At 44.5% G+C, this 22,883-nt stretch overlaps 1 protein-coding gene across 1 annotated transcript in view; it reads left to right on the top strand.

The window, feature by feature from the left end:
• The window catches only part of CBL (Cbl proto-oncogene), a 94,926-nt gene that overhangs the window by 34,704 nt on the left and 37,339 nt on the right, over window positions 1-22,883 (top strand). Inside the window, exons 3-6 of the mRNA XM_084895568.1 lie at window positions 12,450-12,596; window positions 14,633-14,789; window positions 18,352-18,473; window positions 18,796-18,933. Of these exons, the coding sequence (XP_084751694.1) occupies window positions 12,450-12,596; window positions 14,633-14,789; window positions 18,352-18,473; window positions 18,796-18,933 (564 nt within the window). The remainder of the gene's footprint in view (window positions 1-12,449; window positions 12,597-14,632; window positions 14,790-18,351; window positions 18,474-18,795; window positions 18,934-22,883) is intronic.

Below are 22,883 nucleotides of genomic sequence, written 5' to 3'. Positions count from 1 at the left end.
GAGAGTTAGAAACATTGATGAGAATCATTGATCAGCTGCCTCTTGCACACCCCCCTACTGGGGATGTGCCCGCAACCAAGGTACATGCCCTTGACCGGAATCGAACCCGGGACCTTTCAGTCTGCAGGCCGATGCTCTATCCACTGAGCCAAACCGGTCCCGGCGGGAATAAACTACTCTTGAGGTGACCTGAAGTAGGGGCGGTCCTTTCTGAGGGCATTAAGCAGGAGCTCACTGCCTGATGTCCGTGCCCAGAGGCTGCTGTTTTAGGTTCTGTTTCTCACCATTTGATGCACATCGCTCTTCCTGTGATCTTTGCTGCCGCACACCGCTCAGGGTCGGTCCGGACACTAGTCCTTTTCTTTTTCTTTGGAAAGATACCGGGTGACTAAATTCAATGTGTAGGAACATTTGTAACTTCTAGTTTATATGAAAATGAACTTTATTCCTTTTAATTATTTTAATTTCATGACTTATGTTAAAACCTTGACTGTATGGACCTTAGCTAACTAGTTTTGTATTGTTGAGTTTAAAGAAATTATTAAAAATATAATTTTACTTTATTAGGTACCAGAACTTTAAAAAATTTAATTGCCATCTACACTTAACTAGGTTCTGTTTAAATTCTAGGTGAAAAGAAGAGTTACACATTTAATTATGATGCAGCATGATACATGCTTTAGCGGAGATGTGTACAAAATGCTGTGAAAATACAGTTTTGCTTCGTGGCGTTAGGGAGTGTGACGCCGAGAAGGTGTTATCGGAGCCAGCTTTTGGGGGGAGGACTTCTCTGGGCCGAAGAGTGCAGAAGCGGCCTCTAACGCAGGGCGTGGAGACGTGTTTCCGGACATGCGCAGTCTGTCTGTCTGGAAATGCAGGTTGGAATGGATTGTAAAGAGCTGCTCTTTGACCTCTACACCTTCTCCTCTACATAGCAGGCTGCCATAGGAGAGTTTTTCTGAAAGGGCGTTTTTTCTCTTTAAGATTTTCAAAAATAGATTTTTAGAGAGAGAGGGAGGAAGAGAAATTATACCAAAATCTCAAAAGTAGTTATTTCTAGGTATTATAATTAGAGGTAATTTTAGTTTTCTTTCTGTTTATATTTTCAACATTTTATACAATGAATATGTAATCAATCAAATTATTTTTAAAAGAAGGAAAAAAAATGGGATACTTTTTAGGTACCACGTGGATTCACAAGAGAAATCCTGAAAAACGTTGTTTATTACATGCTTGGTTAGACGCAGTGACCTGGGCCAGCTCAGTTACATGCAGTGCTAAGCCCCGTGTCCGGAGGCTGGAGATCGGTCCCAGTGGCCACAGAGGAGGTGATGGAGCCCCAGCCCGCTCCAGCCTTCGGGGCAGAGCTGGGAGGTCGCAGTCGGTCCCGAGCTGCTGCTTCCCTGGAGCACACGCAGTCACGCCTTCGGCTTCTTAGGAAGCAGCATCACTAGGGTCGGCTGTGTGCTAGTAGCGCCTAAAGTACTTTGTTTCTTAAAGCTATAGATCTGGTTGTCCAGAGCTTTGATTATTAATGTAATTTTTTTCCTCAAACTTTTTTAATTTTAAGATCCTTTACATTCTAAAAATCACTGAGGACATTAAAGAGCTTTGTGTATTTGGGTTATACTGGTATATCTCAATATTAACCATATTCAGTATTAAAACCAAGAAATTAAAAATATTTAAATAGATAAAATAACATTTAAACAACATTTTAGAATAGCAGTGATAAGCCCATTACATTTTAACATGGAAACATTTTTATGGGAATTTTTTTTGGAAATATTTTTTAAAAGAGTTTTGCATTTTTGCAAATCTTTTAGACCACCTCAAAGAATATTTTGTACTTTATTACATTAAAATCCATGGTCTTGCCCTTGGAATTAGTCTTTTATTCATGTATGATTTTGTAATATCAACATTAGTCTCTTGGAAAATATTACTAGGTTATGTAGGTTTTTTAAGTGTTGACACATCATTGTACAATCACATTAATTAATTAAATCTCATTAGAAAAGTTTTATTGGGAAGCTGTTAAGCTCATAGTGGATAGAAATTTTCCAAAATTCTCGAGTGTATCACTGGCAACACAAACTATCCGTTGTTTTCCTTAAAGTATCAGGTCACTTCATTCATTGTGGAGAAACTGTGTGCCGAATACCCCGTCTGAGCCGCCGTACTGTGTTAGTTATCCCTTAGTAAATGGTGTTCCACCCACGCCACAGGCTGCAAGCTTCCTCCGACCTCAGGAGCGAGATGAAGGTGTCTGCTCTCACCGCTGCTGTTCAGCATCACTTCTGCTCCCACAGGTGAGGTTCTGGCAGAGCAAGTAAACAGGATAAAGAAAAATGTGTCCATAAAGGAAAGGAAGAAGTAAAATTATCTGTCTATTTGCACATAAAATGATCTTGTTTATAAAAAATCCTAAGGAATCCACTAAAAAAACCCCGACTAGAACTAGTAAATAAGTTCTACAAAGTACAGGATACAAGGTCAATATATAAAATCAATTGTATTCTATACATCAGCAATAAACTGTCCAAAAATGAAATTAAGAAAGCAATCCCATTTACAATATCATCAGAAAGAATATACTAGTTAGGGATAAATTCAACACTTCTACACTGAAAACTACAAAATGCTGCTGAAAGAAGTGGAAGACCTAAATAATTGGAAAGACATCCCATGGTTATAAAGTGAGAGACTCAGTATTAGGGTGGCAGCGCAATTTACAACAGCTAAGAACTTGAGACAGCCCGTGTGTCCATAGCAGATGAGTGGATAAGAAGAAGTGGTTTATTTACACAATGAAGTACTATGCAGATGTGAAAAAGAAGGATCTCTTACCTCTGAGACAGCATGGAGCGACGTGGACAGCATTATGTTAAGCGAAATAAGCCAGTCAGAGAAAGACAAGTATCACTGATCTCACTCATATGTGGAATCCAATGAACAAAATATATGATGAACAACATAGATCCAGAGACATGGGAGCATGGAGCAGAGTGTGGAGTCTCAGAGGGAAGAGGGGAGCAGGGCTGGGAGAGACTAGCCAAAGAACTTGTATGCCTATATGCATGACCCCTGGGCACACAGTAGTGTGGTAAGTCCTTGCGGGGGCAGGTGCAGGGTGGAGGGGGTCAGTGGGGAAACAGGAACATCTGCAATATTTTCAACAGTAAAGATAAATTTTAAAAAATGACAGTACTCCAAATTGATCTACGGCCCGCCAAAATTCCGATCAGAATCCCAGTTGCCTTTTTTCCAGAAATTGACATGCTGATCCTAAATTCGTAAAGAATCTCAAGGAACCTTGAATAGCCAAAACAATCTTAAAAAGAACAGAGTTGGAGGACTCACATTTCTTCATTTCAGAGTTTTACTACAAAGCCATAGCAATCAGGATCGTGTGGTGCTGGCATAAGGACAGAAATATAGAGAGCCCAGAAATAAACCCTCACACGTGGGGTCAATTAATTTTCAACAAGAATTCCAAGTCCACTTGAAGGAAAAGACAGTCTTTTCAACATATGGTGCTGGGAAAAATGGATTCTATATGCAAAAGAATGAAGTTGGACACTACGCACAGCATATATAAAAATTATCTCAAAATCAAAGATCTAAATTTAAGAGCTAAAATATAAAAGCCTTAGAAGAAAACTGGTGAAATAGCTCCATGATCTCAGATTGGTCAATGATTTTTTTTTTTTTTTTTTTTTTATGACACCAAATCACAGACAAAGGAAAAAAATCAGATAATTGAACTTCATCAAAATGTAAAACTTTATGCTTTGGGGGTTAGAGGGAGGTAGAAGAGGGGAAAGTGGGGATAAATGGCGATGGAAAGAGACTTGGGTGGTAAACATACAATATACAGATGATGTATTTCACAATTGTATACCTGAAACCTGCATAATTTTATTAACATCACCCAATACTATTTTATTTATTTTTTATTTTTAAATATATATTTTTATTTATTTTCAACAGAGAGGAAGAGAGAGAGATAGAGAGTTAGAAACATCGATGAGAGAGAAACATCCATCAGCCGCCTCTTGCACGCCCCCTACTGGGGATGTGCCCGCAACCAAGGTACATGCCCTTGACCAGAATCGAATCTGGGACCCTTCAGTCCCCAGGCCGACGCTCTATCCACTGAGCCAAACTGGTTTCGGCAATAAATTCAATTAAAAAAATTTTTATTCTTCAAAGGACATTAAGGAGAGTGAAAAGAAAACCCAAAAATTGGGCAGCAATATTTATAAATCACATATGTGATTAATATCCAGAACTACAATTCAACAACAAAAGAACAGTCTAATGAAAAAAATGAGCAAAATATAATATATGAATAGATATTTTTTCAAAGAAGTTACACAATTAGCCAATAAGCTCATGAAAAGAGGCTGAGTAGCATTAGTCTTTAGAGAAATGCACATCAAAGCCATAAGATAGCACTTCACACCCATTCTGGTGGAGTTGCCCGAAAGGGAAACTGGTAAGTGTTGGCGGAGCTCTGGAGACTGGGCCGCGGGCACCGCTGGCCGCGCTGTGAAGTGGTGCGGTCACTGTCCAGCGATGGGCGGCTCCTCACAACGTTGAAAATAGCACTACCATCTGCTCTGTCCTATAATAGATGTTTACCCAAGTACTGGAAAGCAGAGGCTTGAACGGGTATTTGCACACACGTGTTCCAGCAGCATTACTCACAACAGCCACAAGGTGGACCCACTCGGGTGTCCCTCAGTAGAGGAATGTGGTCTGTCCATACAAGGCAATCTTTCTCAGCTGTAATGAGGAAAGAAATTCTGATACATGCTGCCACAGGGATGAACCTAAAATGTTATGCTAAGTGAAATAAGCCAGAAACAAAAGGACAAGCTATTGTATTATTTCGCTTTGTCAGGTATTTAGAATAGGCTAATTCAGAGAGACAGAAAGCACAGAAAGGGCAGGATTAGCTGGGCACAGAGCGAGTGTGAAGTTATTGCTAATTCTGTTTGGGATGATGAAAAATTCTGGAAATGGTTAATGGTGATAGTTACAAAACATTGTGAATATACTTAATGCTACTGAATTGTATACTTAAACTGATTAAATGATTTTAAAAAGTTTTATGAAAAAAAGAAGCTACTTACACTAACGGTTTAAACATTGCAAAAGCGCTCTTTCTGAAGACATTACAACAGAAGTGGTCTCTGTGAACTTCTCATTTTGTCATGCAGACATTAAAAATGTCCTGAGCATCAAGATTTAACAAAATTGTCACTTTCCTGCTTCATCAAGGATATTGCATGCAGCTAACAATTTGATTTGATGCAAGACCCGTGAAGAATGCAGTGACCATGTATGTAGTCCAGTGCTACTGTCTTGATTCATGTGGGGGCACCAGCAGTCTCACCACCATAGTTTATGCAATCAGTGTAAATGTCAACACGGTGGAAAAGGCCGATCACATGCTGTCTTAGTGTTGTTATGGAAACAACACACACCCGCTCCACAAGAGCCCGGAGGACCCCGGGACTCTGCAGCACACCGAGAACTCTGTAGTCATTATGGAACTTAGTGCTACCGCCGTGCTGGGGAGTTGAAGACACCTTCGGCCCTGCGTGCCCTCCTGGCTGGGGAAGAGACGGCTGATCCAAAGTAGAACACGGAGCCTGTGCAGAATATGGACAAGTTGTAGAGTTGATCCTGAATGAAGACTCGCAGACCTGTTCCCCTCCCCACACACCAAGAAGAGAGCCTTTCAAGTACACCTGAGTGGGCAGCATGCAGTAGCCAGTCCCTGAAAGGAAGTGGCTAGGCACCAGGACCTTGGGCAGCTATTGAATGTCACCAGTCCTGGTTTCCCATTTGCCCAGGAGGCTGAGTCAGTTCTGCCTCGCAGCGCTGCTCACCTGCCGTTAGTGGAGTATCTGACGCGTGGCGGCTGTTGGAGTTAACGTGGTGTTTTTGTGACGCTGTCCCCGGCCAGCAGGAGGGTATAACGGGAGGCAGGAGGGAAATACCGAGCGGCCCCTCTGGAGCGGCGGGTCAGGAGCACACTGAGTGCTTTCGCTACAACAGAGCGATGTGGAGTTTTTGGTGTTTTGGGAGGTCATCGAAGATTGCGTGTAGAGGGATAAGGAGATGGAGTCTCTCAGAGCTCCGGCGGTGGAAGTCGGAGGGCGTGTTGGAGATCCTCGTATGGACCTGGGGAACGAGCTCCGTGTCCGGGAGGTGGGTGGGTGGGCCTCCAGGAAGCTGGGAGTCTCAGCCGGGGCCACAGGGCCGATGCCCTTCCTGTGTGTCTAGCGAAGAAGGGCGTGGTGTTTTGAGATATATTGGCTTAGAGCTCCTTCTGCAGGTGACGGTTTTCGTTTTGCCCTTTTTAAGAAGCAGTTTAGGAGATGAGCGTTAACAGCACTGCGCTGGCTTCCTGTGCAGCTGAGAGACGCCGCTGTGCTATTTTAAAGCTGGTCACCGACAGGATGCTGCCGCTGAGCTATAGACCGTCCCAGTGCGCTCACTCAGCAGTCTTCGGATCACACTGTTTGTCTGCCACGTTAACGATGAACAGGAAAAGCAGCACATTGACCCCTGAAGTGGTCAGTACGTGAAATACCTAAGAGAACTGATCACCTTTCAGCAGCATAATCATCATCTATGTGAATTTTTCAGCTCATACCATGTTGATTAGCAGAGAATGAGTTATAGTGTGACCTCATTTGGGGAATATTTTACAAGCCCAAAATGGTATCATACAATGTTGTACAGTTTGTTACCCATTATATTAAAAAATGTTAATAATTTTGAAGTTTTCCCACTGGGAATTACAGGATCATTCAGTCCACAAATATTAAAATAGATTTTGTCGTCCCCCTAATGTTTTATTATGAAATTTTTCAGTCATGCAGAAAAGTTGGAAGATTTTACAGCAGTCCTATGCCTGTCCCTCAGATCCCACAGTTTATTTTTTTAAAAACATATTTTTATTGATTTTGTTACAGATAGGAAGAGAGAGGGATAAAGAGTTAGAAACATCAATGAGAGAGAATCATTGATCAGCTGCCTCTTGCACACCCCCCACTGGGGGTGTGCCAGCAACCAAGGTATGCGCCCTTGACCAGAATCGAGCCCGGGACCTTTCAGTCCGCAGGCCGACACTTTATCCATTGAGCCAAATCAGTTTCGGCTGCACCACTTTTTTTAAAGGAAAGCTCTGTTTCTCTTTTTAAAAATTAAAGAAACTTCTTTCTGAATATTGGAACCATTTTCACATGGGACTATATTTTGAAATGGCTGAGATTTTTATATATTTCTGTGTTATTTCTTCAGAAATTATAAAATTCGTGGAGTGAAATAATTACCATTCTGGGATCTAATCAGTCCCTCGTAACAAGAGTAGATTAACAAATTTTAGTTTGTCATCTTAATTTTTCAGACCCCATATATGGGTTATACAATGAACTGTTCACTTAAATTCCACCAGATTTCAATTCTTTGCAGGCAGGAATTAAATATGCTTTTAAAAATTATTTATTGATAAAATTTTTAATTCTCAGACATATAAAGATGAGCATAGATGTCTTTCTCTCAGGTCTTCCTTCTTCAACCCTCTTATGACATTAAACTAGCAGTTAAGGTTTCTTTCCCAATTTCAAATCCATGGTAAGCATACATAAGAGTATATTTGTACGTGTTTATATATGGGCAGAGATCTTCACGATAAAGATCCCAGCTGGCGTTATTACGTTGTGCAGAGCGGCCAGGGAGGCTAACTGCCTAAGCAGACAGTGAGTGAGTGAGGCCAGGAGATGCATTTTAGGTCTCTAGTCCTTGTGACTATTATCACATGTATGTATTTCCAGATACTCCTTTGTAGAAGGAGTTTCAAAAGCATGCTTGTCGATGATAGAATCTATCACTGACTATCAAAATGGAGTTTCAAAAAATAGTAAACCTACGCTAACCGGTTTGGCTCAGTGGACAGAGCATCGGCCTGCGGACTGAAGGGTCCCAGGTTCGATTCCGGTCAAGGGCATGTACCTTGGTGGCGGGCACATCCCCAGTAGGGGGTGTGCAGGAGGCAGCTGATTGATGTTGCTCTCTCATCAATGTTTCTGACTATCTATCTCTCTCCCTTCCTCTCTATAAAAAATCAATAAAATACATTAAAAAAAAATAGTAACCCTAAGTGAGAATATCTTTATGAATACTTTAGGCTAATTGTTTTGTAGGTCATTTTTTTCTAAAGAACTCAATCTCTTAAGATTCACTTCTTAACAGTCTTTTATTCTTGAAACCGTGACTGTGCTTCTAAGGAATTCTCATTAAGACAAAAATGAGTGGTGCTGCTCTCAGTACTTGTCTTAAACCGCATGCTAGCGCCAGCTGTGTTGTCTTCCGGACAGAAAGTATAGTGTCTGTCTGTCCCCAGTGACAGCGCTTGCCGTGTCAGTAAATACCTTCCGGTGTTTGGGGTAATTTCTCTCCCTCCGATGTCCTCTCCCCGTGCCGCTGCCCTGCAAGGCGCTCTGGCCAAGGCTGCAGTGTGTCCCTGCTCTGTGCGAGGTCAGGCGTGGGCCAGCATTCTCCTCTGGAGTCTGTTTATCGCTTTTATTCTGTTTGTGTGTTTGTTAATCTCACTAGAGGGTATTTTTTCCATTGCTTTTCAAAGAGAGTGGAAGGGAGGCGGGAAGAGAGAAAGGTAGACAGAAACGTCAGTGTGAGAAAGACACATTAACTGTTGCCTCCTGCTGGTGCCCCGACCAGGGGGTGGGCAGCAGACATGCAACCCAGGTTTGTGCACTTGACTGGGAATCGAACCCATGACCCTTCAGTGTGCAGGCTGGCGCTCTAACCACTGAGCAACGGCCAGGGCAATCGCTTATTCTTATAAAGCAGGGGTCTTCAAACTACGGCCCGCGGGCCACATGCGGCCCGCAGAGGAGTCTGATCCGGCCCGCCAGGTTTTTTGGGCAGTGAGCGCAGCCGAGGTGTTACAGTAGGAATTAGTAGTTCATATAGTCCGGCCCTCCAGCTCTCTGAGGGACCGTGATCTGGCCCCCACTTTAAAAAGTTTGAGGACCCCTGTTATAAAGGCTTCCAACACCCTTTTTTTTTTTAAACACTCTTGATTGATGTATAGAAATAGTGGTTGTGCTTCCTATCAGGTGGTATTTATTTTTCTACCTTTGAGGCTAAAACAGGAGCTATAATTTTTTTAAAATATATTTTTTATTGATTTTATACAGAGAGGAAGGGAGAGAGATAGAGAGTTAGAAACATCGATGAGAGAGAAACATCGACCAGCTGCCTCTTGCACACCCCCCACTGGGGATGTGCCCGCAACCCAGGTACATGCCCTTGACCGGAATCGAACCCGGGACCCTTCAGTCCCCAAGCCGACGCTCTATCCATTGAGCCAAACCGGTCCCGGCAGGAGCTATAATTTTTAATATATCTTAGTAGCATACAAATGTTAGTCACTTATTAGCTGAAAGATAAAAGAACATGTATGCTGTTCCTTTAGTCCTGAGGTCATTAATTTGGGGGTAGGCCCGTTCACAGGGAGGTGAAAAGAGCGACACCAGTCTTGATTGTGTGTGTGGGGGGGGAGATGCAGTGGCCTGATCGGAGCTGTTAGAGCTCGAATGGCCGCAAACACTGGGCTGAGGAACGGGTGCTGGTGCTGTGGCTGCGGCTGGAGCGGAAAGGAGTCTCCTCAGAGCGCCAGGGCATCGCACAGCCAGGGCATCGCACAGCCAGGGCATCGCACAGCGGCTGGGTCTGGGGCGCTGCGGGGGGCGGGGGCGGGGGGGGGGGGGGGGAGGACCAGGGCGGCGGACCAGGGCGCTGCCGGGAGCGGTGGGACCGGGGCGCTGTGGGGGCTGGCCACGCTGGGAGGCCCGGGCGTTCTTGCTGTGATGTGCGTGTTAGCAGCCGCTGCTTGGGCTCCGCCTGCCCCGGCCTGGGGGTCAGGAGGCTTAGGGTCCCCCGCTCTCTGGAGAAGCCCCTCGGGGTGGGGCTGTGAGCCCCATCGGCGGTGCCTTCCTGCACCGAACCCCAGCCGGTCTGCTCCCGTGCGGCTGCGGGATGGGTGCTCCGCCGCCAGCATTGCTGTCTGTCCCGTTCGCCACCCAGTGCTGGCACCCGGTAGGGCAGGGGGGGCGAGGGCCGCGCTGGTGGATGAGGGAGCCACGTGCCAGAGGCCCAGGTTGGGGAGGAAGCGCCCCGAAGTGGCTGCTCCGCGCACACAGGAACCCTGGAAGGCGGGCTCTGAGTGGGAGACCAGGGACACGCTGGCACATTTTAAGGCAGCGGCTTCCAGCTGGCCTCCTAAGAAGTGATGTTTAGCCTGACCAGCGTGACTCAGTGGGTGAGTGTTGACCCATGAACCAGGAGGTCAGGGTTCATACTCCTAAGTTAGCTGATTCAGAATCCCTCTGTGATATAGTCTTGATCTTTCCTCTTTTATTTTTTATTTTTGAGACAGTAAAAGTCCTAATCAGCAATAGATAAAGGCTCTCAAAGTGCAAACAGTAATGAGGAAAACAGTGATGGAGGTTAGGCATTCACTCTCTAGGATCTGAATTATTTCAGACCGTTTTCAAAGCATGTTAATATTTGCCGGTTTGTGTAGGTGCTTCCAGAAAAGAAAGAGGAAGCTAGGAGAGCTGATGTGCTGCGAGCACATGGGCACGAGAAGCCGAAGCTGCGCGGCGGGTGGGGCGGGTGCAGCGGAAGCGGCACAGAAGTCGGCTGGGGCGGCCGAGGCTGGCTCAGGGGCACAAACACAGGAGGGTCTGTATCAGAGATCTTTTAGGCAATCAAATTTGATCCTGAATTTATTTGAAATTTTATAGTCCACTTATATGGCAAGAATCGACTTTTAAATACATAACTACGAATTATTGAGGCAAGGGAAAGCAAGCCAGGGCAGTCAGTAGCTACTGGAGTATGACGGTATCGAAAGCATCTATATCTTGCTTTACCATTAAAGATAAAGACTACTGCTTAAAGGACGTACCCAAAGTGGAGATATTAGCTGATGTGTTAAATTGATAGCGTGACATATTTACAATCTCAGCCATTAAACAGAGGTTACTAGCATGAAGTTAATGGAAGAGTTGTTTTTGTAAAACCTTTAGGGTCTGGTTCAGTGAAAATATTGGTTAGATCTGGACATTTAAATAGTCCTTTTTATTGATAACTTTATGAGATTTACGATAATTTTCTTGCTTAGAATAGCTTATGCAAAGCAGGAATTAATATATTTTGCTTTTCTTTTTTTTTTTAATATATTTTATTGATTTTGTACAGAGAGGAAGGGAGAGAGATAGAGAGTTAGAAACATCGATGAGAGAGAGTCATCGATCAGCTGCCTCTTGCACACCCCCTACTGGGGATATGCCCGCAACCAAGGTACATGCCCTTGACCAGAATCGAACCCGGGACCCTTCAGTCCCCAAGCCGACGCTCTATCCATTGAGCCAAACCGGTCTCGGCTATATTTTGCTTTTCTAACATTTCCTTTCTCTTAGTCTAGTAGTGTAACGTTCTTTTTTTCTTTAATTATATTTATTGGGGTGCCATTGGTTCACATGAACATACAGGTTTCAGGTATGCACTTCTATGTGACAGGAGCTGTGTTTTGTTTTGTTTTTTAATATATTTTATTGATTTTACACAGAGAGGAATTGAGAGGGATAGAGAGCCAGAAACTTCGATGAGAGAGAAATATCGACCAGCTGCCTCTTGCACACCCCCCACTGGGGATGTCCCCGCAACCAAGGTACATGCCCTTGACCGGAATCAAACCCGGGACCTTCCGGTCCACAGGCCGACGCTCTATCCACTGAGCCAAACCGGCCTCGGCAGGATCTGTGTATTGCACCCTGAGCCCACCACCCAGAGTCAGATCTCTAAAATGTACCACTGTCATTTTTTCCTTATTTGCTACCCAGCATCTATTTGAGTGGAGGGAATAGTGGGCGTAGTAGATTCAAGATACCAGGAACGCGGTTATATTTGGTCTTTCATCTGACGTTAGGGCAGACAGCTTCTGAAGGCCTCCTTCGAACAAACGTGCTCTCCGGAGTGTCGCTGGTGGCTTAGGGAGCACACTCCCCCCCGGGCCAGTTCCGCTGCGGCCGGCGGGGCTGAGAGCGGGGAGCCAGCACGGATTCTGTCTGTTACGTACTAGATGCTGTGTTCTTACCATGAAGGAAGCTAGAGAATAGGAACCACTAAGGAAACCATGAGGAAGAGAAACACACTCACCTCCCCGTGGGCGTTAATCAAAGAACTCCACACGTGCAGGGACACGGCCGTCCGTCCAGGGCCAGCTGTCCGGGTCGGCAGCAGCTCCTCTCCTCTTCCTTCCGGCGGCCGGGCCGAAGGGCTTACAGGCGCACTGAGCGCCGGCGAGGCCGGGCTGACGCACTGTCTCTGCCCTCCAGGCGGAACCTGACCAAGCTGTCGCTCATCTTCAGCCACATGCTGGCCGAGCTGAAGGGCATCTTCCCCAGCGGCCTGTTCCAGGGCGACGCATTCCGCATCACCAAGGCCGACGCCGCCGAGTTCTGGAGGAAAGCCTTTGGGGAAAAGTGAGTCTCACGTCCTGAGTGTGAACTGTGAGGAACTGAGGCTGGTACTGTGAGTTTTTGTTTAGTTTTTTATGAATGAAATACTTAAAGCATGGGAAACAGTAAAATAATGACTGTTTGTGAATACTATCCTGCTTTGATAAATATTAACGTCCCCCCCTCCTTTTTAAAAAAAATGCATATTTTGTTGATTTCAGAGGAAGAGAGAGGGAGAGAGAGAGAGAAACATCAATGCTGAGAGATAATCAATGATCGGCTGCCTCCTGCACACCCCACACTGGGGGGTCAAGCCTGCAACCCAGGCCTGTGCCCTGACCAGGAATCGAACCGTGACCTCCTGGTTCACAGGTCGATGCTCAACCCCTGAAACACACTGCACACCACCACCACCCCCCGCCCGCATCTTTTTTTTCTTTTCTTAAAGAAATAAGCCTCCGTTGAAACCCATGCTCTTTGATGGAATACTCCTCTCTTCCTCTCCCTATCCATTACGCTTTTAATTGACATTCACATTTTAAATTATTTGCTGTTGCCAACAGTGCAGCTCAAATAAAATTGTATTTGTCTACAGTTGCGAGAGCTTGTCTGTATTTTCAGACCTAGGGGTACTTGCCAGCTGGGGGTTCACATCTTCTGCTTGGCCAAATATTGCCCAGTTGCTTTCCAAAGCGGCTGCGCCAGTTCCTTTCCCGAAGGCAGCATGTGTGAATTCCAGTCGCTCCGCAGTCTAACGCCAGGCGTAGGAATCAGTACCGTAGTTTGCTGAATATCCATGGCAGGTTGAGCATCTTTTCACATTTCCGACTGTCCGGATTCTTTTTATTTTATATATATTTATTTTTATTGATTTTTTACGGAGAGGAAGGGAGAAGGTTAGAAAGTTAGAAACATCGATGAGAGAGAAACATCGACCAGCTGCCTCTTGCACACCCCCCAACAGGGGATGTGCCCGCAACCAAGGTACATGCCCTTGACCGGAATCAAACCCGGGACCCTTCAGTCCGCAGGCCGACGCTCTATCCACTGAGCCAAACCAGTTTCGGCCTGTCCGGATTCTTACTCTGACTTGCCTGTTGCTCTTCCTGCTGTCTCCACTTTCTTATTGCGTTGTCTTTTTCCTGTGGTAAGGTACTAATTCTTTACTACGTTACAAATATATTCTCCTAGTCTATGGCTTGTCTTTCTACTTTGTTATATTGTCTTTTGAAACACAGAAGTTTAAAATTACATAGACAGATTAATAAGTCACGCTTATGTTTTTACCTTAATATAAATGTTCTTATAGATCTGAAGTTTTCAGTTGAAAATATAGATCCTAATGTAAGTCTCTTTAAATGCTACTTTTATATTTTTAAATTGTGTTGACATATAAAATATAGAATAATCACAACTTAAAAACCTTAGTTGAAGAGAATGTGAATAAGTTTACTTTATTCCTTTAATTTAATTAATAACTACATTAGAAAAGAGTTCCAAACACTACTTGTTTTTTCAGGCAGGCGAATACATATTCTACTCAAAGGCTTTATTTGTTTTAAAGATCTTAAGGAAGAAAAATCACATCATATCTCTTGCTAGCCCTATCTAGATGTAATCAGACTTATATTCAGTTTAGCAGTTTCTCACTCACCTCTGTGAGAACTGCTCTTCCTGAACTTCCAGCCGGTTCCTCCTGTCCGGGTTCCTCAGGAACTCACCCTGTTTGACATGGTCTTAAAGGTTAGCTTAAACACAGCTTTCAAGTAGTGACGTTGGGGTCATTCTCTAACAGAACAAAGGTCTGAAGAAAGATGATAAAACAGATGACATTCTGTTAAAGAACAGTAGAAAAAGACTTTCTGTTGTGAATTTACTCATTTGATAGGTAAGAAATATATCATTTACTCCCTTTCTGTCCTCAATCGAAAATATAGCTCCTCTTCTTTAAGAGAATTGAAGTCGATATTGAGAGGTTAATGTGGCTCTTTTCCTTGACTATGGCATTGCCCAGAATTATCTGTCACCTCACTCTGCCTTCTCACTCCTTACCCCCCCAGGACGATAGTCCCTTGGAAGAGCTTCCGACAGGCCCTCCATGACGTGCATCCCATCAGTTCTGGGCTAGAGGCCATGGCTCTGAAGTCCACGATCGATCTGACCTGCAATGATTATATTTCAGTTTTTGAATTTGACATCTTCACACGGCTCTTTCAGGTAGGACACTAAAAAGTTGGTTAAAGTAGTTATTGCTGCTTTTCTGAAGAAAATGCTTTTTAAAATAACATTTGGGATTTTGCTTATTATTAAACATATTTTTACCTATTCTAGAAATTGTTGCAAAAAAGATTAGAACTACCTTGTACTTCATAGCTGTATATAAATATGTATATGCACAGACAGTACTTTTTGTTAAAAATAGCCTACACTAATAAAAGAGAAACATGCAAATTGACCCTAACTATATTATGTCCACAAGCCACACCCACCAGCCAATCAGGAGATAGTATGCAAATTAACACAACCAAGATGGCTATGGCCACGGAGCAAGAAGGAAGCTTGGGTTTCCCTGGCAATGGAGGAAGCCAAGCTTTCTTTTTTTTTTCTTTTCTTTTTTTTTAAATATATTTTTTTAATGATTTTTTACAGAGAGAGAGAGAGAGAGCTAGAAACATCGGTGAGAGAGAAACATCGACCAGCTGCCTCTTGCACACCCCCTACCGGGGATGTGCCCGCAACCAAGGTACATGCCCTTGACCGGAATCGAACCTGGGACCTTTCAGTCCGCAGACTGACGCTCTACCACTGAGCCAAACCGGTTTCGGCGGCAATGGAGGAAGCCAAGCTTTCTGCCCGCTCTGGCCAGCCCTGGCCTCGCTCAAGGCTACAAAGTTTCAATTATAGAAGATAAATAAATCTCAGATACCAAGTCCTCCGCTTGGGTCACCGAGGGGCATGGCCGGCCTGCAAACTACCACAGGCCACTTGCCCAGGCCACCCCATACCCCAAGGGAACCCCCACCCTGATCTGGGACACCCTTCAGGGCAAACCAGCCAGCCCCCACCTGTGTACCAGGCCTCCATCCTATCTAATAAAAGAGTAGTAGCAGATTGACCATCACTCCAACACACAAGATGGCTGCCCCCATGTGGTCAAAGATCCTGCCCCCATGTGGACACAAGATGGCCAGCAGGGGAAGGGTAGTTGGGAGGGACCAGGCTTGCAAGGGAGGGCAGTTGGGGGCGATCAAGCCTAAGGGGAGGGCAGTTAGGGGTGACCAAGCCAGCAGAGGAAGGAAGTTGAGGGCAATCAGGCCTGCAGGTAAGGGCAATTGGGGGGGGGGGGTGGAAACCAGGCCTGCAGGGGAGGGCAGTTAGGGGCAAACAGGCTGGCAGGAGAGCAGTTAGACATAAATCAGGCTGGTAGGGGAGTGGTTAGGGGGTAATCAGGCCAGCAGGCAGAAATGGTTAGGGGCAATCAGGAAGGCAGGCAACTGAGCAGTTGGGAGCCAGCAGTCCTGGATTGTGAGAGTGATTTCTGACAGGCAGTTTAACATCCCTCAAGGGGTCCCAGATTGGAGAGGGTTCAGGCTGGACTGAAGGATAGTGCCCCCCCCCCTCCCCATGCATGAATTTCATGCTCCAGGCCTCTAATAACTATATAATCTGCTTTCTTACCTTGACATTTATCATCTTTCTTTGCTATTAAATAATTCTTTTGCATCAGTTTAATGGTTGTAGAATGTGCAGAAAATGGGTATACAGTTACTTGCTACATAACAACAGGGATTTGTTCTGAGAAATGCGTGTTAGTCAGTTTCATCCTTGTACAAACATCATCACGTGCACTTACACAACCCTGAGTGTCAGAGCCTATGCACACCCCCACCGAATGGTGTAGCCTGCCGCTCCAAGGCTGTGCGCCTGTACAGCGTGCTCCTGTACAGAGTCCTGTAGGCAGTTGTAGCACAGTGACTAAGTATTTGCTTGCTAACCGTAGAAAAGGTACAGGAAAAATACTGTATAAAAGATTTGCAATGTGGAACACCTGTACAGGGCACTTCTCATGAGTGGATCTTGCAGGACAGGGAGTCACTGAGTGGGTGGTCAGTGAATGTGAAGGCCTAGGACATTACTATATACTGCTGCAGACTATAACACTGGGCACTTAGGCTGCATTCGTTTATAAAACAACACCAGAGACCCAGTGCACAGATTTTTGCACCAGTGGGGTCCCTCTTCCTGGCCTGTAGGAATCGGGCCGGAACTGGCTCTCTGAGATCCCCCAAGGGGTCCCGGATTGTGAGAGAGTCCAGGTCAGGCTGAGGGACCCCTCCGGTGCATGAGTGCTCCAGGATGTGTCTGGCCTGTCTTGCTCAGTCCTGATCAGCTGGACCCCAACAGCAAGCTAACCTGCCAATTGGCACATCTGCCCCCTGGTGGTCAGTACACATCCTAGCGACTGTTCAAATGGTTCAAGGGTCAGACACTTAGCATATAAGGCTTTTATATATATAGATGAGGCTAGATCAAATGTAAGAGAAAATGATGCATTTAAAATACATAGTAAACACATGATTTATGAGGCTACTGCCGGCATGCCCAGGTTGCAGGCTCAGTCCCCAAAGTGGCGTGTGCAGGAGGCAGCCAATCAGTGATTCTCTTTCATCAATGATATTTCTATCTCCCTCTCCCTTCCTCTCTGAAATAAATTAAAAATATATATATATTTAAAAAAAAAGAAAAAAGAAAGGTACACTCTAAAATGACAATAAAACATGCAGTATAAGCCAGTATGAGCCCTTTGTTAGGAGCAGATATTATGTGTTTTAATGATTGTGTGCTGTACTTGTATGGGACTGGAAGCACAGTAGGTCTGCTCACCCAGCACTGCCACAGACACGGGAGCAATGGGGTGCCCTCCAATGCCAGGATGGCTGTGATGTGATTGGTGACAGGACTTTTAGCTCCATTTTCATCTTAATGGTATACGGGGGGAGGGGGGTGTCATTGACCAAAACATTAGTGTGCAGTGCATGACTGTAATGTGGCATATTTAATGAGTTCTCTGTTAGTGGATAGTTGCATATGTTTCCAACTTTTCTCCTATTGTATTGAAATTCTTGACTTTAATATTGAGATGTAATGATGCTTCAAAAAGAACGCACTTTTCTTTCCTGAAGGTTCTGTGTGTGTGACAGCTGCATGACCTGCCTGTGGAGCTTCTTGGTGGCAACGCAGTCTCTGCCTTGTTCAGTGCTTTGGGTTCTTGTGGTCTAACCTCACAACTGTTTGTTGGAACTGCTTTAAAGTTTTTTTAAATTTTAGTTTGTAAAGTTGTTTTTTCTATATGGATATATTTGTTTCTTTTTAGGTTTTCACAGTTCCTATCTCCCAAACACATTGTCTTTCCTCAAAGTGACAATCCAATAAAAAATTTGTGACAATTGACGGGACCGGTTTGGCTCAGTTGATAGAGCGTCGGCCTGCGGACTGAAAGGTCCCGGGTTCGATTCCGGGCAAGGGCATGTACCTTGGTTGCGGGCACATCCCCAGTAGGGGGTGTGCAAGAGGCAGCTGATCTATGATTCTCTCTCATCAATGTTTCTAACTCTCTATCCCTCTCTTTTCCTCTCTGCGAAAAATCAATAAAATATATTTAAAAAAAATAAATTTGTGACAATAAATGGGGATTTGTGATTGAGAATTGAGGTCCCTCCCTTTGAGGAGGGCTGCCTGTCTCAAGCCAAATGATCCAATTGATGTCGTGTTTTCTCAGCCCTGGTCCTCGCTGCTCAGGAACTGGAACAGTCTCGCTGTCACGCACCCTGGCTACATGGCGTTCCTGACGTATGACGAAGTGAAAGCTCGGCTCCAGAAGTTCATTCACAAGCCTGGCAGGTCAGCGCTATGAGTCAGAGGCTTATCTCCTGAAATTTATTTTCTGATGATCTTCGTTAAAACAGAAAAAACATGATCTTTGATTAGTTCCCCAATGGCCATGTTTCTGCCGATGGATGCCTATTTATCAGAGGAATTGACTCATTCAGATCTGATAATTTGATAAATGCTTTCAATTCACTTCAGAATTAGGCTTATGTGTCTTTGCTTTTTGGTCTGGAGTCATTGAAGATTCTATTATTGATGGTGTTTTTTATTTTTGTTCCTTCACCCTAATATGAACTTCTCATGTATTAAAGACTCTGTTTACCTCTATTCTCAGTTACATATTCCGACTGAGCTGTACTCGTCTGGGTCAGTGGGCTATTGGGTATGTCACCGCTGATGGGAACATTCTCCAGACAATCCCTCACAATAAACCTCTCTTCCAAGCGCTGATTGACGGCTTCCGGGAAGGCTTGTGAGTACCTGCTGTTTGCCATCTGCCAGGGTCTGGGAACAGAGCCTGTCAGACCTCACCATTAATGACTTTGATGGGCTCTTTGTGCAGATGGAAATTCAGGAAACGTTTTAACAAATCATACTGTTGTGACCTCCAGGTTCTGTAGGACTTCTGTTTTTATTTAAGAGGAATTGGAAGAAATTACCTTTCTCTACTGCTTCACTTATTACTATGAGTAAACTTTATCTTTTCCCTTTTCCGAATGTTAACTTATTTTCAAGTCTGTTAGATTTAAATGTTATCAGCTATTGCGTTAGCCACCTGGAGTGACGAGGTGTTTGCTCCTAACGCTGTCCTCCTGACGTCCCCTGGCTCAGCAGCTTTTCCCAGGCTTTGGGCCTTTGTAATGTGTGCTGATGTTTACGGTCAAGTTCTTATTTACTTCAGAAATGCTATTCCTTTGGGAGTTTACGTAGATTATAACTTGGTAAGTACTGAAAGTAGCAATGTTGACTAGGTATCAGAAAACTACTTGTATTTAAGGTAATTATGCATCATCTTCTACAGTACCTTTGGAGCTTCACCAAATGCCAGAGCAGTTTGTTTCTAGAAGCTTCCTGGTAGATGATCTCAAGTGACTTAATTTGTTTCTTGTCACATTTCTTTTAAGTTGGTGTCTTTCAGTGTTAAAATCTGTAAACAAGGGTATTTTAGGTGTTTGGTCAAAAGTAAATGCAATTTGGAGAGTCAACCTAAATGGCGGTGTAGGTAAACATGGTACTTGCCTCCTCCCATAACCACATCAAAATCACAACTAAACTACAGAACAGTCATCATTCAGAACTGTCTGAAATCTGACTGAATAAAAAGCTAGAGAATTAAAGAAAAAGCTGCATTCAGACTGGTAAGAGGGGCGGAGGCACAGAACAGGCTTGTCTGACACCTGTCTGGGTGCTTTTTATTTATTTTTATTTTTTTATTTTATTGATTTTATACAGAGAGGAAGAGAGAGAGAGAGAGAGAGTTAGAAACATCGATGAGAGAGAATCATAGATCAGCTGCCTCTTGCACACCCCCTACTGGGGATGTGCCCGCAACCAAGTACATGCCCTTGACCAGAATCGAACCTGGGACCTTTCAGTCCACAGGCCAATGCTCCATCCACTGAGCCAAACCGGTTTTGGCTTTTATTTATTTATTTATTTATTTATTTATTTATTTTTTATTGGGAGGGATATCTTGGCTGCAAATGTGTCTTGTGAGGAGATAGGGATCCCATCAGCCCAAGGTCCCTGAGTTGGGAAGAGAAGTTCCTATAATTTTTTAAAAATATATTTTATTGAATTTTTATAGAGAGGTAGGGAGAGGGATAGAGAGCCAGAAAAATCAATGAGAGAGAAACATCGACCAGCTGCCTCTTACAAACCCCCCACTGGGGACTCAACCGGAACCAATGTACATGCCCCTGAGCAGAATCTAACCCGGGACCCTTACGTCTGCAGACTGACGCCCTATCCGCTGAGCCAAACTGGTTTCGGCAAAGTTCCTATAATCTTGGACTATAAAAACCAGCAGGGGAAAAGTAAAAAACGAAAAAGAAAACCAACAGGGACTGTGACTGAGTGATGTGGAGGCTGTGGGAGACCCAGGCGATTCCTTTTAAAGGGCCCACACGGATTTACCTGACTCACTCCCCCTGAGCACCAGCACTAAGGCAGCAGCCTTTTTAAAATTTATTTTTTAAAATATATTTTTATTGATTTCAGGGAGGAAGGGAGAGGGAGAGAGAGAGAGACATCAATGATAACAGAGAATCATTGATTAACCATAGGGCAACAGCTTGAAAGGATCCAGGGACATATGGGAAGGAACTAAGGTGTCTGGTATTAGGGCAAGAATTTGAAGGCAGCTTTCTACCAGACAAAAGGGCTGGCAGAGGCCACTGAACCTCTGAGACCTCCCTGCCACGTTGCTAACAGGCAGCCACCAGATATGAGTCTCCATCGACTTGGCCCATACTTTTGCCATGTCCTGGTGATTACCTGAGACCCAGACCCACCCAGTTTGCAGCCTCACTCAAGCTGTTTGCAGTGGCTTTTTCATATGGATGGCCTGTCTTGGCTCAGGCCTTAGACCTTTCCTAAAATCTCAAACAAGCAGCAGTTGGCCTCAGTGTGCCCCATTACTCTTGATAAGTGGCCGCAGGCCTGGCAGTAGCCCCAGCCTGCCTTGGTTCACAGCTAGCCCTCTCCTGATACTTCCAAATAGCAGCCATCTGCAGGGTGGTCCCAGGCAGTGGCAGACTTTGCGCTTCCCGGGAGGCTCCAGAGCCAGTGCACCCAATGGACAGCTTCAGACACCAGATCACAACTCCACATCCACCAGCAACACACTCAAGGGGCAAAGCCCCACTGAAGCAAGTCCTGCTCCACAGGGGAACTTCCTTCACAGCAGCTCTTCCACTTAGTCACAGCTGGTCCTCACAGCCAACTGGCCTGGAGATCAACTCCTCCCAGTGACACCAACAGCAATCAAGGCTCAACTACATGAGAGCTTGTGTGGAGGTTCTAGCAGGGGAGCGCAGCTACTCCTATACCCTTGACCGAAGACCGGTCCTCTCCTCCTGGGGGAAAGTCGTCCTCTTCGACCGAGCGCGCAGCTTCGGGAGGGACGCACATGGATCGGTGAGGGAGGAGGGGAACACCTGCCTAGCCAGCCAGATCAGCCGAATCAACCCTGGCGATCAATGGGGTGACAGATGTCACAGCCAGATCGCCCTCACATCCAAGGCTCAACTACATGAGACTGTGCACACAGCCCACACAGGGCGTACCTAGAGTGCCAGCTCAGCTGACTGGGAGACTGAGCCATGGGGACCTACAGTACACCTACTACACAAGGCCACTCTACCAACTCCAGGAGACATACCTAATTCAGAAAACAAACACAGGGAGGCAGCCAAAATGTGAAGACAAATGTCACAAATGAAAGAACAGAAGAAATCTCCAGAAGGAGAATTAAATGAAATGGAAGCAAACAAACTACTATATACAGAGTTCAAAACAATGGTTATAAGGATACTCAAAATCTTACTGAGAACTTCAAAAAATTTAGTGAGAACATCAAAGACATAAAAAAAAAGATTAGTCAGAAATTAAAGATACACTAACTGAAATGAAGAATATGTTATTAGGAAATCAACAGTAAAGTAGAAGATGCCAAGAATCAAATCAATGATTTGGAATATGAAGAAGCAAAATCAGCCATCAGAATAGCATTAAAAACAAGAATCCAACATCCGCATCATGGAGTGCCTCCGGGAAGGAGAAGAGAGGGAGCAAGAAACTGAAAACCACTAGATCACCAACTTACACCAACACAAAAATAACTCAAAATGGATACAGGACTTAAACATAAGACGGGAAACCATAAAAATACTAGAGGCATCCACAGGCAGCAAAATCTCAGACAGATGCCAAAAGAACTTCTTCACTGATACTGCCCCTAGGGCAATGGAAGCTAAAGAGAAAATAAACAATGGGACTCCATCAAAATAAAAAGCTTTTTTTACAGCAAAAGAAACCATCAACAAAACAACAAGAAAGCGCCGAGACTGGTTTGGCTCAGTGGATAGAGCCTCGGCCTGGGGACTGAAAGGGTTCGATTCTGGTCAAGGGCATGTATCCTGGCTGCGGGCACATCCCCAGTGGGGAGTGTGCAAGAGGCAACTGATCAATGATTCTCTCTCATTGATGTTTCTAACTCTATCCCTCTCTCTGTAAAAAAATCAGTAAAATATATTTAAAAACAAAACAAAACAAAAAAACAAGAAAGCCCACTGTATGGGAAAACATATTTGCAAATGTTATCACTGATAAAGGTTTAATCTCCAACATCTATAGACAGCTTATACAACTAAATAAAAGGAAAATGAATGATCCAATTAAAAAATGGGCAATGGACCTAAA

Source organism: Pipistrellus hanaki (assembly GCF_964339955.1).
Source record: "Pipistrellus hanaki genome assembly, chromosome: 9".
Lineage (NCBI taxonomy): Eukaryota > Metazoa > Chordata > Mammalia > Chiroptera > Vespertilionidae > Pipistrellus > Pipistrellus hanaki.
This window is presented reverse-complemented; position numbering and strand designations above follow the sequence as displayed.